The sequence below is a fragment of the Rhinolophus sinicus genome, chromosome 2, assembly GCF_057876585.1.
Source record: "Rhinolophus sinicus isolate RSI-liver-muscle chromosome 2, RSI-T2T, whole genome shotgun sequence".
Lineage (NCBI taxonomy): Eukaryota > Metazoa > Chordata > Mammalia > Chiroptera > Rhinolophidae > Rhinolophus > Rhinolophus sinicus.
The window spans coordinates 117,080,964-117,100,185 of NC_142502.1; the positions used below are offsets into that span (position 1 = coordinate 117,080,964).

Sequence of the window (19,222 nt, forward strand, 5' to 3'; positions counted from 1 at the left end):
TTTGACTGTCCACTCCAATTATCAAACAAATCTTACACATACGAGATGTATGCACACCACTCTATTATGTTCATTATGAAACAAAGGCAGAACATTTAAAAGGATGAGGTAAAAAGTGTGTGTGTGTGTGTGTGTGTGTGTATGCGTGTCCTGGAACTGTCATATATACATACAGGGGTTCCGTGGGGCATACCCTCCCCCACCTAACTGCCAGCCCCACAGGATGCCCTCCGCGGGCCCTCACCCAGCCCCACCCCCACCCCACCGGCCCCCACTCCCCTTACCTGCAGGCAGCACAATTCCGAGCACACCCAGCCCTCCCCAGCCTTCCTAACCCACGAATGCTTTGGGGCTTATGTCCTATTTGTGCTTCTGGATTATGCAACAACCAGCACCTGATCATAAATGGTCCCATCGCTAACGGAAAACATGGTGGCACTGGGATAAAGCTTGCCCAGCGCTGGGTCCCTGGAGCCCAACTGGGCCCACTTAGGAGCAGGGACTCCGTGTGACATGTGCCCTGCACAGCAAAGCCCGGGCATCATCAGGGTGTCCGACTCTCCTCCTCGGGTGCCCAGAGCTCCGCCCACGAGGAGTGCCCTGTCCAAAGGCAGGCCAACCTCGGGGCTCCCAGCACATGTTCCCGGGCAGGACTCCCGAGGGAGGGACGCGTTCCACTGCCCCTCCAGCCTCATCTCCCATGACCCACCAGGCTGTTCCCCTCCTCCCAATGCTGAACCCCGCCCCATGTCTGAGTGCACCTCCCTTGCTCCAACTTCAAACCCTGGCCAGACTCTTCCCAGAGGCCCCTCCCCTCCGTCTCTCCCAGTCTGCTGCCTCTGTTCTGTCGCCTGCCTGGGCTCTGCCGCCCTTCAGATGGCCTCTCTGACCCTTCCTCAGTACCACTGCAGAGCCTCCCTCCACCTGCTTCTGTCTCTGCCTCCACACCACGGCAGGGTCCCTGTCCCATTTATCCTGTATGTATTCGGCAAGCTACACACTGCAGTGCATGAAATCTACAATGAAACTTCCACACCACCGAACTTGGCAGCCCAAGACAGTCTTTAAGGCAAAGCTTTAAAATTCTAAATATTGAGGTATATCCTTAAGGGGTTTAACTCATTCATAAAAGCTGTAAGATCAACAGTTTGAAGGAGAAGAACTGCCACTGGAAGTCCTCACCCAGGCAAAGCCTACCCTTCACTGAGATGAGGACACCCTAAGGTCTCAGCTCTTCGTGCCCAGTTAGATGCACAAGGCAGGTGTGTGCATTCAGAGACTGTCTCCATATTAAGCAAAAAACAACAAAGAAACACAGCACGGAACAATCAATGGTATAAAACCACTTACATTGTAAAAGAACCTAAACATACTCTATAAACACATAATGCAAAGGAAACTAGATGATTCATCCACCTGTGACCAATGGGAAGGAAAACTGTGTAACTGGAAGGGGGAGAGAACGGAGGTGGATCTTCCAAATGCTTCCACGCTGTTTGGATGTTAAAATTACGAATTACAATCAAGCCCCCAAAAGAGATATAAAATCTTGCACCTTATTATCCAAACTGCAAACTACCCTTAACCACCAAATACCTTGGTTTCCAGGTTTTTCAACTCAACTTAGTCCTCGGATGCAACAATCCTACGGAAAGAAAGCTACCCTTATGCAAATGACAATTATGTGACTGCGTCTTACAGCGGGAATTGACATGTTTGGTCCTCAGATCCCTGTCTGAGAAAAATCACACCTGCCTCCTCATTGTAGGACACCAATAAATTTGTAAACAGTTTTCACTCAATCTTATTCTCAGGATTCTGCTGCACAGTATTACTATTTAATAAGGAAACATTCAAAAGTTCCTTAATCTGAAATAATAAACAACAGCATAAAATTTGGAGACGTGGATAGAGATAGAAAGAAAAATTCCTGAGCTCCAGAAAGCAAAGATGCACTTCCAATCTTCACGACTAGAGACAAATACAAACTGACAAGAGGAGAAATCTCCTTCCTCCCCTTCTCTCCTCCCCTGCAACTTCACAAATACCAACAGCTGTCTGTGTGATACAGTAGAAAAAGTTGCCACATTATTTCTTTTGCTTTGTGCCACTTAAACAGATGGAGACTGGACCTAAGGAAATGTGGGACTATTACCTGTCCAAGAACACAAAGTGAAATAGACTTTCCCTGAAGCTACCAATGTATGCATCTCCTCAGTTTCCTGAAGGAAAGAGGGAACACATCCATTAAAGAAAAAGAGCAACAAAAAGGAAAAACTGGTCCCAGCCCCTCCTAGCATCAGCCAGGGAGGTCTGCTGCCTGGAAGAGTGATGAAGGTGTGGGCTTCACCATCACATCTCAGACCTCACTTTGCACAGACACTGACCCCAGTGGAAACAGAAGTTAGGAGAAGCCCGGGGTCAATAAACATTTGCTGCCCAGGTGATGATGAATCTGCTGGAAACTGCTGACTTGCAAACACTTCCCTTCCAACTACTTTCAATGAACCGGACCTAGTCAGTTTGAGAATAATGGTGGATGAATCTATTTTTAGAATGCCTAAGGCAAAGGAAAGGTGGGTGTGTGTGTGGGGGGGGGCGGGGGGCGGGGGAGTTTGAAAAAGAAAAAACCTAGCTAGGAAGAAAAAGGCTCCTCACCACAATTTCTACATGGAGGAGGGAGCTATCATGTAACCAAACCCAGAATGCAAAGATAGAACACAACATGCAAAGTTATATTAACTTTTTTTTTAGAAAGTAGAACATTATGATTAAAAACAAGATGGGAAAAAATGTGTACATATAAGGATTTGTGCAGAAGGCAAAGGAAAAAAATTTTTAATGGAATACAGCTTTGGGATTAATTTTGCAGGTTGCTGTTGAAAAATTGTTTTGTTAATATTTCCTGTTGGATCTTTATTTAGAATGCTAAAGGGATGTAAAATACAGCATAGGGAACCTAGTCAACGTAATGCTGTAATAAATATGTATGGTGTCAGGTGGGTACTAGACCATCAGGGAGATCACTTCGTAAATTACATAAATGTGTAACAACTATGCTGTACACCTCAACCTAATGTAATATTGAATATCAACTGTAATTGAAAAAAATTTAATTAAAAAAGGAAGACAAAAAAATAGAATGCTAAAGAGAAACTTGATAGAAATGGACTTCACAAAAACTGTATAAAACGTACTTGAAAGAAATTATAGCACATGACTGAGGGCCAAAAAGATCTTACTAAATGAAGAGACGTCACTATAAATGGGGAGGCACTTTATGCCAAAATTATGAGGATCATGATTTTTAATTTCTTTTACTTCACTCTCTAGTTTTTCCACACTTTGCACATTACTTTCCTATTTCCAATTGTTTTGTAATTTTTAAATGAGAGCTTTAAAAATCTTAATGGTTTTAGGTCTGCCTTTTCATTTCATGTTTAAAGGGCCAGAGAGAGAAAGGTGGAGAGGGAGCGATGGGGGCGGGGGGCATCTCCAAACCGCAGTGCCCGCTGGCATGGAAGGTGTGCCCACCTAGACTGAGGGACACTCCACGGCATGCCACACCGCAAGTGACCGGGGCGCTGGGCGCTCTGGGCTGACTTCCTCCCAGTGGCGTGGCCACACAGCAATGGCGTGTCTGTAGGTGCCACGTGGAGCAAGCCAGTCTTCACCCACAGCTTTATCCGGGGATGGCAGAGGCAAAGACAGTGTGAGGACAGGGGGTGTGTCCGGGATGAGTGTGAAGGGAAGTGCCCAGGAGCAGTATGTAAGGGAAGGAAGTGAGGAAGCAGGGGCGGGGGTGGGTGGAGAGTGGGGCTGTGTGTGTGAGAATGGGAGAGTGAGTGAGGGCAGGAGGCGGAGCAGGTGGGGAAGCAGGAGAGAAGGGTAGGGAGCAGGTGGAAGAGGAGGTTCCTGCTGGGAGGGTGTGAGAGGAAAGGAGAGGGTGGGGAGGGGGTAGTAAGTAGAGAGGGGGGAAAGTGGGAAGTGGGTTACAGGTGAGGTGGGCTGTGAGAAGGAGAAGGTGAGAGTGTGCGAGGGGGAAAGGTGACAGTGGGTGGGCAGGTGCCTTGGAGGCGTCTGGGGGACCTGGGTTGTCAGCTGTGGGAGTTGTGGGGGTGGGTACAGCAGGGTGAGACCTGGCCAGTGAGCAAGGTAAGCCAGGCAGGTAAGGAGGTGCGTGTGACCAGTGCAGGTGGGAGACACTAGCACCTGGTGGGCCCGAGGGCCCTACAGAAGCAGTATCCTGGTCTAGACAGGGCACTGAAACCGGCTGTGGTGTGCAAGGCAGACAAGCAGGGCCCACCACACTGTCTCCCCATTAGCCACCTCAGAGCTGTAAAGAAGGGGGAGTGGGCTCCCACTGCAGGGCAAACAGGAAACCCAGAGGCAGCTCGACCACAGCAATAAGACAAGGGGAATACCTTGGGATGGGGACCGCCAAAATTCCTCTTGCCCCATCCACCTGGGAAGCACCCCATCAGGGCTGCCTCAGTGTATAACATTTGTCTCAGGACATTTCATTAAAAGCCTCCCCCAGCCAAGGAAGGGGGTTAGGTGCAGCTTCAGGGTTACTCAGGTCCCCCCATGCTGCGACTGAATCATGGTAGCCAGAGTAAGAGCTGGGGCAGGTCCGTAGCACTCTGTGCCTCAGTTTCCCCACCTATACAATGGAGAGAGCATCTCCCTCCTCATGCCTCATTGCAAGACTAGAGTTATCAAAGTAGGTCACTCCTTCTGCTGCTACATTTCCGCACCGCATGTGGTTGGGGGGAGAGGCGGCCAGGGGAGGGGACATGGGCAAAGTGAAACCCAAAGGGGACCCAGAAAAGCCTGGTGTTGGGTTGTGGGGAGGTTTTCCTTGTTTGGAGAAACTAGTATAGAAATTCTGCCTTTGAATTAACTAAGATGCACTGGGAGGGAGGGGGGCAGGGGATTAGCATTAAATTCAATAAAACTTCAAAAGAAACGAAGAGGAAGGAAAGAACTAGGATCGGGACCTGGCTGCACACACGGTTTGCTAAGAACCACTGCTTACAAGGACGCTCGCCTCTCTCAGCTAAGGCCCACTTCCACAGGAACTGCCACTGGCCCTGGACTGATGTGATTCTTTCACTTGATTACAACTGAGCCTTCTGCCACCTTCAGTCTTCTGCTGATACAGTGCAGCTGTCTGCTCACATCTTTAAAAATCAGAAAGTCAATGAAAGCCAGGTCACCTACGTTATGTCTACTGAATTCCAACTTATAACCAGCATGTTTTGTTTGCAGTTTCTGAAAATACTATAAATATGTTCAAATGTTCACAGATACTAAGAAAAAAATCCGCAAATCTCACCACCCTCACAAAATGGTTTTCATTGTCTAGGACATTCAGACTCCTGAAAAAGATGGCTATGAAGGGATTCGAGTGTTTTCTGCTGTTGCTTTATTTCACTTATTTACTTTGGTTAGAGTAATAAAAAGCTGAACCAAAACAAATCAAAGAAACTGATAGATTAACTTGGAATTCACTCCTCACCCTTTAAATGAAGATGACAAGGAGGACTCGGCCTGCCCGCTGAGGGGCACCCGCAGCCGGCTGCCACTGCCCTGCCTGCCCGAGAACGATCCCTCCGTCACAGGTTACTTTCTGACAACCAGGCCTGCAAACATCTGTTTCTCCAGGTGGATTATCAATTGAAGCTGTCATCTCTTTAAAGAAATTCTTTCAAATCCTCATAGTATTTAAAAAAAAAAGTATTATTACCTACAAGGTATGAGAACACTGTATTTTTAGTTTATAAGTGAAAAAATGAAATGGCAAGGTTAGAGGACGTATCCCCAGTTACAGGATGAGTTGAATGAGGGCAAGTGAAACCACCCTGTTCAGAAAACAGCCAATTCTGAAGCATTCTTCCCCACCTTTATCCTCTGGGAGCTCCTAAGACCCAGCACATTTGTAGAACATAAAGCAAGAAAAAAACTTGAAGTAGAATTAGTGTGGGTTCCACACACATGAGAAGCTGGCAACCGGCCTTGCCCATTCAACATCTATTCACGAAAGCTCTTCAACTTCACAACAGACGCACTCGATTTCTTGGCCTACACAGTGGTGCCACATCCCCGGGCGACAATCCGCCAGCATATCTCCTGAGGGCAGGGAAACACACAGAGCAGAGTGTAGTATTCACACTAGCCAGGCTGCCCCAAATGTAGAACTGATCATATTGGGCCCTTCCCTAAAGTTTGAATCCTTGGGGCACGTTCACCCAAATCTCTACCTTCTCATGCTGCATGAATTCTCATCAAAGGTTTACTCATCTCATTCAGTAAAGTCCCCGTGGGGTCAGACTTGAAGTTCTCCCTGTAAGGACCTGCAGGACCTGCTCCTTGCACGGTTACCTCAGCCTTTCCCTCCACTGGCCGACTCCTGGCCCGAGGGCTTCCCCATTCCTTCAGTCCCTGGTCTCTGTTCAGTGAATACCTTGACCAGTGTCTTAGAACTACACGGGGAAATGGGAAAGGTGTTGATAATTCCCAGGTTCTAAAATCTGGTTCTATTCTCAAAACACTAATGACATCAAATAAGACCTAACCAGACCATCAGCTCTAATACATCTTTTGGAGCAAAAATTAATATAAGACCCGGTCTTATTTTAATAACACCAGATCTATAATATAACATAATATATAATAATAATATAATACAATTTAATACAACTCGGTCTTATTTTAATTCAACAACAAAAATAGAGCCTAGCAGCCATTACTACACGGGGCCTCATGCAAACTGCACTTCAGGGAGAAGCCCGCCCGACAACTGCCTGCCTGCACTGTGCTCCTGTCATCTGAACCAGCCCATATGAAGGACTTCCTGGAATAGGCTTTCAACCAATAGGACTGAAGCTTTCCCTCATGCAATCAGAGCTTCAAAGTTATAGTCTCCCATCAGCATCTTCATCGACCAAAGAGGCTCTCTTCTGACCAATCAGGACAGTGCTCTTGGAAGGAACAATCAAAGTTCGAGAATTTGGAGTCCTCCTTTGAATGAGGATCAGGGTGAGGACTTCCATCTATGTAAGTAAGTAAGCTCCTCTCTGGCTAGGGGAGCGCACTTTCCCTTTCCACCTTAGACTGAAGACTATTTTCCTGGCTGGAGCTGAAATGTCTTACCAAAGATGTCTCACCAGAGCACATGGGAGCAGACTGGAGCGGAGCGGAGCGGAATGGACCAGACCAGAGCAGGTGGAGCAGATGGGACCAGAGCAGGTGGAGCAGAGCAGAGCAGAGCCGAGGAGAACAGAGCTAAAGAGGGGCTATGCCTCAGGGCCACCTTGCAGCTCTGTTATTCCACAGACGTGTTGCTTCATAATTGAGCTGTTTGCACTGAATACAGTTTCCTTCTTCACTGCAGCCCAAACTGGGGATTCTCGTAGGCACTGAATTAGCACCAATGACCATCAGCTGACACTTACAATTACCAGTTTATTATAAAGGCTACAACTGAGGAACAGCCAAATGAAAGAGACACATAGGGCAACGTATGTGGGAGAAACTGGAGTTTCCATGCCCTACTGGGGTGCACCACCTTTCCCAGCCCATGACAGCGCAACTAAAGATACTCAGGAAAGAGGGCTTCCAGAACTGCTTCAGAAAGTGGCAAGAACGATGGGTAAGTAGGTTCAAAGCGAAGGGGAGTATTTTGAGGGGGATTAATGGCAATGTGTCTTTTACTATAATAATTTTTCTTTTAAATTTAAACATTCACCGTGTTTTTTTTATCGCACCGTGTCATATGTACACATCCTAATTCCTAGACCTATGAATACGACCTTACTTGGGAAAAAGGTCTTTGCAGATGTAATTAAGGCTCTTGGAACCAAAAGATCATCCTAGATGATCCAGTTGGGCCCTAAATCCAGTGACAAGTGTCCTTATAAGGGACACAGGCAGGAGGGATGTGACAGAAGAGGAGGCAATGTGACCACCCACAGAGGCAGAGCATGGAATGATGCACCCACAGGCCCAAACGTCAGGAGCCCTGAAGCAGCCTGTGGAGAAGAAACAGCGGCCTGAGAGCACCCTGATTTCTGATTTCTGGCCTCCAGAACTGTGAGAGAATCAACTTCTCCTGTTTTAAAGCCACCTAGTTTGTGGAAATTTGTGACAACAGCAGCCACAGAAAACTAATATACGCAGAGAAGGAGGCAAGTTCTTCCTTTCCATCATACCAGTTACTAAGCACAGACGGATTTACAGAATCAGAAAATCACCATTTTGCAATACCTACTATAAAAACTGCTCCAGGCAAGGACCGTCAGTGGACACTAAAAGCACTAGATGGTCCTCCGGGCTCCGAGAACTGCCCCCAGCCCTACCCCACTGTAAATTGGGGAAGTGTGTCTTTAAAATGAAGTGACGTGGTCCAAATTCGTCAACAGTGGGACAACCCTGATGTAATACAAACCACAAGCATTAGTACAAAAATGTAAAACCAAACTTTAATCATAAGGAAACACTCAAATAAATCCAGAATGTGGGACATTTTACAGGGCAACTGGCTTGGGCTTTTTTTAAAGGTAAAATGTCATGAGAAACTAAAAAAAAGTTAGAGACATAATAGCCAAATGCAACATGTAGACCTTGACTGGATCCTCGATTTACAAACAAAACAAACAAACCAGAAAAGACTATAAAAGACATTCATGGTACACCTGGGGGAAATTCAAATACGAACTGTATATGTATAGGTGGTATTACTCATGTCAATTTTTAGAGAATGATAATGAGGATGAGGCTGTACAGAAGAATGCCTTCAATCTTAGGGATCATGTTAAAGTATTTAAAGGTGAACTAGTCTGTCTGCAACTTTCAAATATTTTGACCAAAAAAGTATAGAAACAGAGAGAAAGACAGTAAATGCAGAAAAAAAGATACAAGAACTGGTAAATCTAGGCAGAGGATTATTTGGGGGTTTGCTGAAATATTACTTCAATAGAAAGAGTAGAAAATAGGTATGAAAATGCTTAAAATAAAATGCTGAGGGTTCAAAATAATTTCGGCGGGCTGGCCTCTCCTGGCCCTCAAGGAGGGGAGAGATCCCAAGCTCTGACTGCGCAGTCTGAGGAGATGCCTGGAAACCCGCATCTTATGCTCAGGCCTTTCTGGAAACACCACTTACACTTCAGTTGGCTTGTTTGTCCATCTTTCTTCCTGGAGTCTGCAAGCATCAGGATGGTGTCTAACGTGCTGTGTCTCCTCCCCAGCAGCGGGCCAGTAAATGTTCACTGACTGAATTTAGGAGGGACTGATTAGATTAAGGACAAAACTACTCCAATGAAAGTTCCAACTCAGAGGAGTTTGAGGTCTGTTATCACAAATGCAAAAGTAGCACACATAAAACATGCTTCTACATGGTTTTCAGAGTTTAATTTTGTTGTCTTTTGAGTGGAATAACAGCAACAGGATGGAATAGAAAGGGACCACAAATATAATGTCATTACAACCAAATCCATGATACACTAAAATTAAATTAATATGACTAGATATCACAACTCTAGTTTTCAAGAGCTAAAGATGAAGATAATGGTTCCTTAACACCACTAAACTGTCAGAAGATAGCTTTTTTGTTCTTGTTTAAGGTACAGACCTAGGTGGACAGGGAAAACAGGGACAAAATGTTGCTGGAAGGTGAAAAGAGAATGGCTGAGGGCAGGGGAATGAAGAGGATGAGCAGCGGGCTGTAGGAAAGGCCCAGTTATACCTTGGAAGGGTCGAGAACGGTCATGCCTGGTGCATCTGGATATGGAGTGACAAGGCAGGTAAGACAGGAGGTTTGACGCAAGTCTGGCTAAATGGCAGGACCACTGCCAGCTTCACTCCCTGCCCTGGCATAAGGTGGGCAGTCCCATCTCAGAAAGAGGTAAGTAAGGGGTCGCAGACTGGAGAGCCCCACATCCACCTGGGATGGTGATCAAGGAACTATTCAGCCCACTCCCCACTGGGTTCCCAGACTGCAGGCAGCCAGGCCCCCTTGTCCAGTAGGGGCCTGAGAGAGTCTTGTCACCACAGCTGAGAGCACAGACCCACGGTACTGAGGTCAGGCGGCTCTGCCAGTAAGTGACACGGCTTACAGTGAAAAGGCAACTCAGGGTTCTCACCTGCCCGAGGCCTCTGCTCAAACACCAGCAGACGACCTTGGGTCACCAGAAAGTTGAGCAAAGCCTCCAACACAAAAGGGAGAAGCGACCTGGAGGAAAAAGGCTCTCCAGTCAGAAGAAAACTGAACAAACAAAACTATCATGAAGAGAATACAGCCATGAAACAAACACCATGTATTTTCAGGTTTGTTTTTTTTAAAAACAGAAAACAAAAAAGATCTTGTATAAGGGAAAACAGACAGCAAAAATTTAAAAATTTAAAAAATCACTAGAAGAATTAGAATACAAAGATGAGGAAGTTTCCCAAAAGTAGAGCAAAACTTTGAAAAGGGAGAGAATGTGAAATTAAAGGACTAGACCAGGCAATTCTACATCAGCATAATAATATTCCAGAAAGAGAAAAGAGAAAATGGAGGGGAAAAAATAACCAAAGAATAATACATGAAAACTCCAAGAATTGAAGAATTCACGCTTCTAGATTGCAATGGCTCAAAAGTATCCAGCATCCAGTATATAAAGGCACCCAGCTGCGCACAGGGACGGGTCAGTCAGGGCAGGGCTTGTTCAGCTGCAGCAACAACCAAGCCAGGAGCGTCACAGACTGAGAACAACAAAGATGTTATTCTTCAAGTTCATTTCACTGGAAGGGAGAGGGGGCGGGGTCCTCTGCACACAGCACTGTCATCTGGAGCGCTGGTGGAACCTGTATTCACAGCTAACCGCTGAGCTGTCCCCCCTCAGCCCCTGGGCACGGTGATTCTGTGAAGTCACCAAACTCCAGCAGGGAGGAAAGGTCAGGGGGCAGTGCTGGAAATGTGTGGTGAACAATGATTATCACGGGCAAAAAGATCCTACAATCTTCCAGAAAGAAAAGGTAAGTCACACAAAAATGGACTGGCTTGAAACTCCTCACCAACACTAGAGGCCCGAAAGCACTGGAATGATGCCTGAAAATTTTTGAAGGAGGCTTTTTCTATAATTCTACATTAAAATCTATCAATTAAATGTGAAGACAGAAAAGACAATTGTGGACAGTCTCCAAATGCTCTCCCGGTGAACATCCAAGTAGAACAAAGGAAGGCAGGGCACAGGCGATGTGAGATGGGCAGAGCAGGCGGGAACGCTGGCCCTCCCGCAGGAAGGTGTCCCAAACAGACGCCTTGACCTTGTGAGCGGCTTGTGAGGGGCTTGCGGGAAGACACAGGCGACTGACAAAGCATTTGGAATTGAATCAGAAATAGTACATAGAAAGCAAGTTTTCTTTTTTAAAGCCAATTATTAGCTCCAAGGGAAACAAAAAAAACACACAATACACAACATGGCTCACAATGAGTGGCACTTAAGTCAAACACCCGAATACTACATGTTGATTTCAAAATGCTGCTACACTACCTGGGATGTGGTGAGCATGGTGTGGAAGACAGACAATAAGCAATCACCTTCCCAAAGAGAAAGTCACTAGGTAATAAATATATACAAAGGAAAAATCAGGCTGCCAATCATTAAAGAGCACAAAGACAAATACCCACATCATCAGCTACAAGAAGTGCTTGCCTCTGGGAGGCAGGAGTGGCAGGGAACACAGTTTTGCCTAACAACCCCTGCAGAGGCTACTTGACTTCTTAAATGATATCTATGTGCATGTTAAAAAAAAAAAAAAAAAAAAGAAAAACACTAAAGGTAAGTGGCGCTGATCTGGAAGGGAGCTCCCTAGTGGGTAGGCAGGAGTTTCAAACCATCTGAGATCTTCTAATGAGCTAATAACACTGATCTAAGTGCCACAAGTGCTGAAATACTTAAAACACTCTCCCTGTCCTCAAGGGGTAGGAATTTTATTGAGAAGAAAACGTGCAGAGAAAAGAACTCCAGTGCAGTGCAAGCAGGCATATGCTGACCCAGCTGGGCATGGTACAGAAGAGCTATGGGGGAGCAACAAGGGAGACTCGGCCCCAGGAGGCAAAAGATACTGAGGAAGAGGAGAAGATGGGCAGAGGTGAAATGAGGAAGACTAGCAGAACCTGAGAGAAGAACGGGGGAGCATTTCTAGAAGGGGCTGGCTCACAGTGCGAGTGTGCGTAATTTGGGAGCATGGACAGTTCTGTCAACACATGAGACTCACAATGGGGTGTGGGGAGCAAGATTATTAACAAGGAAAAGCAGACTAAAGGTCACAAAAGTCACTGCTAACTTACTACTTCCCAGTGTCCTTGAGCACTCTTAGTCAGGATGCCTGTAACGTTCCTGTCTCGGGTTTACCATCCCCGCTCATTAATAACACTGCCTCCACCCGTCTTAAATCCCTCATACCTGAACTCCCCGGCTTCACAAAGGCTCTCCAAGGCCTGCCTACCATCTCATCTGGCGAGCAGCCTCCTTACTACACTTCGTTTTCACACTCCAAAGACACTACCCTTCTTTGTATTCCCAGAATACTCCCTGCTCTTGGCTACCACAGGACCTCTGCACGCGCTGTTCCTTCCGGGACACAGTCCCTCCTCCACCTCCCTATTAATTCCTATATACCCTACAATTCTCAGCTCAGGCCTCAACTCCTCATGGAAACAACCGTCCCTAGAGTCCCTGTCATAAGTTCTTACGCATTCCTTTCCTTCTACCAGTTTATAATTTAACCCTCATTTGCGTGATACCAAATTCATGGCCACCTCACCTTCCAGGCAAGTGGTTCTCAAAGTGGGGTGTCCAGAGCACAGCAACGGCTTGGCTTCCCAGATGAAGCGTTTAGACGGCAAGTTGTCAGGCCACGCCCCACAGCTACTGAATCAGAAACCTGAGACCGGAGTCAGAACTTGCGTTTTGCAAAACTTGCGGATGATTCCGATGCTCACTCCAGGCTGAGAACCACTGCCCTAGACTCCGTGACTGCACCGTCCAGGTGCTTTGCACTCCTTGACGCTCCCTGGAGCCCAGCACTGAGACAGACAACAAGGACTTGGTAGGATTCCTGGTTGAATGGTGAAAACCTTTCCATGACTCCCTTAGGTCCCCTACCTTATTAATTCTAAACCCCTCTGTCAACCTTTAGAAGCCCCCATAATCAACACTGAACTTGCTGCAGACCTCTGCTCTAGGCCCCAGTTGCACGGCCTTTCTGGGTTCAAAACGTGGCTCTCCATAGCTTTTCACCGGTGTGATCATCCATACATTTTTCTAATTTCTTGTGGCCTTAATTTCCTCACCTCTACAATGGCAATAATCATAGTACCTATTTCCTAGGACTGTTGAGATAACTAAATGAGACAATGAAAGAGACTCATGCCTGCACATACATGGTAAGCACTCAGCAAATTTACAAATTATTGTAGGAACAATAATTATGCAACTTTAAGTGGTCTGTCCCCTTGGTCTCAGCTTTCTCACTTAAAATTGACCACACACACTTTCTCCCTGGCAGAGTACCCACATCTAACACCCACTCCAGCTTGAAACCTTGCCTAGCAACCAGGAGACCAGCATGAGCTTCCTCAGCTCCACCTCCTGGAACAGCTGGGCTCCTCTAGACAGGCAGGGTCTTAACCACTTGTCTTTTTAGTGATCCACCCAAGTCACTTTCCGATTCCCCTCACCTCGCAAATCAGATCTTGGTAACTCAATCGGTTAGCAGGTGGTTTCATTTCAGTGTGTGCTGTCTGGTGGCTAAGATTCAAACGGAGCTCACACTGGGAACTACTTCCAGTGCAATTTTGTTACTTGGTAAAGTATTAATACCACCGATTAAAATATATTCCCATCGACTAGATGTTAAATTAAGAAAAAAAAAGGAACGGCTTCTGCCTCTAAGAAGACAAACCTGTCCCGTCTCGGGAGCGGCCGTAAGTGATGACAGAGAGGAGAAACGCACACACGGAAGCGCCTGCCCGCTGGGCCTCGGCAGGCCAGACCCCACGCGCCTCGGGAATCCCACGCGCCTCGGGAATCCCGAGCGCCTGCACACCTGGGAGCGGCAGATGGTCGGCGGGGGCCGGCAACACTTGGCTGCCCAATAGTTAAATGCTGAGTAATTTTCCTGCGGAGCAAACAGTCGGAGCCCGGGCTATGCCAACGACAACAATGTTTTTATCCTACTTAACCAACACGGCTCCGCGGCGCGACCGCGGGTGTCCCCAGGGTGTCCCCACGCGGCACGGTCCGGAATCGCCAGCCGGGACCATCGCCGGCTTCCGGGGCGACGTGCACAGCAGACCCACGCGTCGGGAAGGGGAGACTTGGGGCAGTGGGCTGGCGCCGCCGCGCGCGGGGTCGGTCAAGGACGGCGGCGCCACCGCCGCGCGGGGTCCAGCGGTCACCGCGCCCGGAGCAAGGGCCCCTCCGCCCGGCCGCCCGGTCTCTGCGCCGGGGCCTAAGTGGTCGAGGGGCTGCGTCCAAGTTGGCCGGGTGCTTTGCCGCAAAAGTGGAAATGGAGAGAGGGGTCCGAAGCCCCCGGAAAAGGGTGGGAACAGAAAGCGCAGGTCCTGCCGCGGTGGGGAGGGAGACCCGGCTGCAGGGCCGCCGCGGGGCCGCGCAGAGCCCGCCGCCCCCCTGGCCTTGCCATCTCCGCGCCCGGGAATGAATGAGGCTCCCCCGCCAGCCACGGGCGCGCACTCACAGGCGACGTAGGCGAGCAGCGCGATGCCCAGCAGCAGCTTCATCCTCTTGCGGTTGACGGCAGACACGAGGCGCAGCAGCGCCTTGCTCACCATCCCCGGGAGCGCGGCGGTCCAGGGCCCTGCCGCTCCGGGGCCCGCCTGCTGCACAATGCGCGGCGGCAGCGGCGGCGGGGGCAGCGGCAGCGGGGGCAGCGGCAGCAGCGGCGGCCCGGGAGAGCCCCGCCCCCAGTCTCCCTCGAGGCCACGCCCCCGCGCGCCGGGTTTCCGGCTGACAGAACCACTGCGCACGCGCTACTCCGCCCCCGCCCCGCCTCCTCCATCCCCTTCCCAATTCCCCGCCCCTCCGCCTCCTCTCCCCGAGGGCACAACTGCCGCCTCTCACCTCGGTTTTCGAAGAATGTAGGTGGGAGGAGAGGCGGGGTTTGTACAGCGCATGCGCGTACCGGAGTGTTTTATCCGGAGTTGCCACTGGCGCAGTGGACGGGTCAGGTGAGTGGCCAGCGCGAGGGCTAGACCATGGTCGCCGAGTTTCCGAACCCAACCCCGCTGGGGCACGCGGTGGGTAGTCAGATGTTGCGATGAAAATAAATATTTATGCAAAGTCTGGCATGTCTTTGAAGTTCGTTAAATGTCTCCCTCAGAAAGTGGACTAGTTCTCTTGGCTGTTTTGTTGGCTTCTTTAGTTACAGTAGCGACAACGAAAATGATTAATCCCCTAAACACTGCTAAAGTAAAAAACCCGATGCATTTCTCTCTGCTGCGGTCAACTGGAACGTCTTTTAATAGAGTTTATTATTATAAGAAAGTAGTGCTGCTGGTATAATTAGGACAAACCAGGACAAGCTATTACGCTTTGTCTCTATTTAGAGAAAAACACTGAACATGTCATCATGTATGTTCCATCCCTATCTTTTTCTTGAGTGTGTATATTTTAACATAGTTATGGGGGTGAGTTGTGGTGGTGTAGTGATTGCATATGTGGTACCTGAATTTATTTCTTCGATAAGCATTTATTGAATGCCTACTACAAGCTAGGAGGTGAATCAAAGTAATCACAAAGACCAGAAGGTCATCATGGGATACAGCGAAACACTGGGCTCATAGGGGAGAAAAGATGATACACACGGTCTGTGTGTAATTGTGTCAAGAGAGACCCCAGAAAGGGTCTGGGAGCTGCAGGCTACAAGTGCTGATCTTCAGCCACAGGCAGAAATCAGAGCAGCCAGCAGTGTCTGTGACCTGTGAACACCAGGCCATTTTGCTAAGCTTAACAATCGAATATCAGTCTTTTACTTTATGAGAAATGTCACACACAAGCTATCAACAGATTACAAGGATATTATACGTTGTAGGTGGGAGTTACTTGACAGGTATCTATCAATTCAAGCAGGCCAGAAATTGCGAAATACATGCAATTTCTGTACAAAACTCCTTAAAAATCCAGCACTCCTAGTTGAGCATTTTTCCTGACACCACACACTATTGCCAACTTCTCCTGCCCCATTGAACTAAGTATTTGGAAATATTCTCAGCAGCTGCAGATAGAAATGCTGCTGCTGCTGTCATTTTTACCACCCAGAAAGCTGTTGGTGGCCCAAGATACTGATTTCTAGCTCAATCAAAGCCAGAACTGGGGAGTGAGTAATAGTAACTGTGCACCCACTGTCTCTGCGAATGCCCAAGGGAAAGGAGATGCCAAAGAAGACCTCCAGGCATCAGAGAAACTCTGGGCTTAGGCAAGTCCACACCCTCTCCTTTCCTCTTAACTCTCCCCTTCCTCCAACCTGCCCACCCCCACCTCCCCATCAGGTTCGGGCTCTTGTCCCACCCCACCTTGACCTTGCTATCTACTTAATTTTCTCAATGGATGTGTGAGCAAGAATATCTCTGAGCAACTACTAGTCACAAGGCCCTGTTCTTTACATGTGGGGTTTAAGACATGAGTCATAATATGGCTCCTCTCCTAGGTTGTTAAAAGCCTAAGAAGAGGAGAAAAGCAGCATTTATTAAACGTTGGCTGTGTGCCAGGGACTGTTATTTGGGATGCTTTCATATGTTTTCTCATTTAATTCGGTAACAGCCCTGTGATGTCATGTTGCTGCTGTCTTTACTAGGTGAGGAAATTCAAGCTCTGAGAATTTAGTCAGTGTCCACAAAGGTGTGAGTGTGGAGCTCGGGTTTGAACCCATGCCTTTTTTGTACACGAGGATGCTTTTCTGTAGGAGAGTGAAGACATGCAGAAACAACTATAATTCATGGTAGAAAGTGGTCAGTGCTGTGGGGCAGGCTCAGATGGATGGCTAAGGAATTTCACCAGAGAGAGAGAGATAGAGAGAGAGAGAGAGACATTGCTCCCAGGGAATGTGCTGGCTGGGTCAGCTGGTACAGGCTCATCCAACTCAGTGTTAGCACATCCAGTGGGAGTTTTATACCATAGAAATAAGCAATTGACACACGTCAGGACTTTTTTTCCCCCAGTACACCTCCGCTTCCAGGTGAGAACAATAAGAGGAAGGCCTTGCAGAGCAGCAGCTATGTGACCTGAGTTTTCAAAGCATATGTAAGACTTTTCCACATACACATTGGGCAGGGGCATCCCTCAGAAAGTAGCAGGGTCAGGGGCCACAGGGAGGGAAAGGATCCCATAGGGCACAGTGGGGATCTTTGTTTGGCTGGAGGAGCCGGAACAAGCAGAGAAGCTATAAATAATGTTGGAAAGATTCCGAAAGGCCTTGAGTGTTAGTATAATCCAAGAGTCTCCTGGACTTGGTTAAGGGAATGGCTGGTCATTCACCAGTTGTCTCAGCCTCTATCTGCGTTTCTGGACTCTGTGCTGTTCTGCTGGGGCTGGAGTAGGTACATTGTATCTTCCAGCTCCCTGATGGGTTCTGCGGTTGGTTCTCCTTCTGGCTTTTCCAGCATGGCCATCGCTGGTGTTTGCTGGAAGTTGCTAGCATTGACCATAGCCACAGTGAGGGTGGGTGATTCTGGATCCCAGAAGCCCAGAGTGTCTGTTCTGGGCTGGTTCACAGCAAACCGCCCACGCGCATGTGCTGCTTCCAATCACTAGTGTTGCTCCCTTCTTTCTTTCTCGTCCACAATCCCTCTGCTCCCTTTTGCTCTTCTAACAGCTTTGAAACCAAACTGCTTTGTTAAATTCCTCCTGTTTGAAATGCTTAGAACAGTTTTCCCGGCTAGACCTTGATGGACACAACTTCCTCTAAGAAATCTGAGAAAGAAGACTTGGTCTCAGGTCAGCTCCTGAGTTGCCTGTCATGTAGCTGCCCCTCCTTGCTATGCCAGCTCTGTCCTGGGTCACTGCTGTTTTCCTGCTGGTCATTGACCATAAGGCCTGCACTGGAGTCACCTTCTAGAGGATAATGCTCTCTTCCATGGGTCTCAGGAAGAGGGATAGATGGGAGGTAAGCCTCACTGCCCTATTGCTTTATTTCTGCCCCACCCCCATTATCACCCCAGAATAAGTAGTAAGTGCATGAGACCTTGGGAAGCAGGAGGGTTTAATGTCACATCAACAAAAGGTACTTGAAATTGTATATACAACACTCCCATTCCCATGAGTCATTTCATTTTTAGAACAGTTTAGATTTGCAGAAAAATTGAGACGCTACTCCAGAGAGTTCCCTACCCCACACCCGTTTTCCCCTGTTATTGACATCTTGCTTTCCTATAGGATTATATCACGTCCTATCAAGGGTTCACACTTCCAACATGACTTACGACTGTTGATGTAGGCCGTGATCACCTGGCTGAGGTAGTGTCTCTCAGATTTCTCCACTAGGGTTACTCTTTTCCCCCTTTCCATTCTGTCCCCTTTAGAAGAAAGCACTCTGCACAGCCCCCACGCAAGGGGTGGGGAGTTATGCTCCACCTCGTTGTGGGTGCAAATTATTTGGAATTCTTCATTAAGGCAGATTTGTCTCTTTCCCCCCTTTTTCGATTATTTATGTCAGTATGGACTTGTTGATATTTATTTTACACTTTGAGTTATAATGCAATATTACTTTGTTTATTTTATTGCTGAAGTTCTACCAGCTTGATTCATTGGGAGCTCTTTCAGTTGGCTCCTGTGTCCCTTTGATATACCCACATCATTGTAGTTGGGTTTTTTATAAGCATTTCCTTACTTTCTGGCACTATAAGATACTCCAGGCTCACCTTGTACTTTTCCTGCCTGGTCCTAGAATCAGCTATCTCTCCCAGGATGCCTGGTTCCTTTTACTGGCGATTGGTACTAGAAACCAAGATCTGGGTGCTAGATGTGCTGGCAGGACTGGGGTGTTGTTGTTTCTAGGCCTTCATAGCTGACAGAGCAAAGAAATTTGTGTATGTACTAACAAATATTTCTACAGGTAATGATCTGTATCTCTATTAAAGCTAAACATGACTTCATCCTGATGTTTCCAACTCTAATCCATTGCACATTGATCATTTTAGCCTCCCCCCACCCCAATAGAA

General features: G+C 47.7%; 1 protein-coding gene and 1 long non-coding RNA gene across 3 annotated transcripts in view; one reads left to right on the forward strand and one right to left on the reverse strand.

Annotated features, from left to right (window-relative positions):
* UXS1 (UDP-glucuronate decarboxylase 1) overlaps positions 1 to 14,978 on the reverse strand; it is a 100,590-nt gene extending 85,612 nt beyond the window's left edge. For both annotated transcript variants that reach the window (XM_019714002.3, XM_019714001.3), the window contains exon 1: positions 14,746 to 14,978. In XM_019714002.3, coding sequence (XP_019569561.1) covers positions 14,746 to 14,839 — 94 coding nt within the window. In that variant the 5' untranslated portion in view covers positions 14,840 to 14,978. The remainder of the gene's footprint in view (positions 1 to 14,745) is intronic.
* A 123-nt stretch (positions 14,979 to 15,101) lies between these two features.
* LOC141571593 (uncharacterized) overlaps positions 15,102 to 19,222 on the forward strand; it is a 76,338-nt gene continuing 72,217 nt past the window's right edge. The window contains exon 1 of the long non-coding RNA XR_016020402.1: positions 15,102 to 15,235. This is a non-coding gene — a long non-coding RNA (uncharacterized LOC141571593). The remainder of the gene's footprint in view (positions 15,236 to 19,222) is intronic.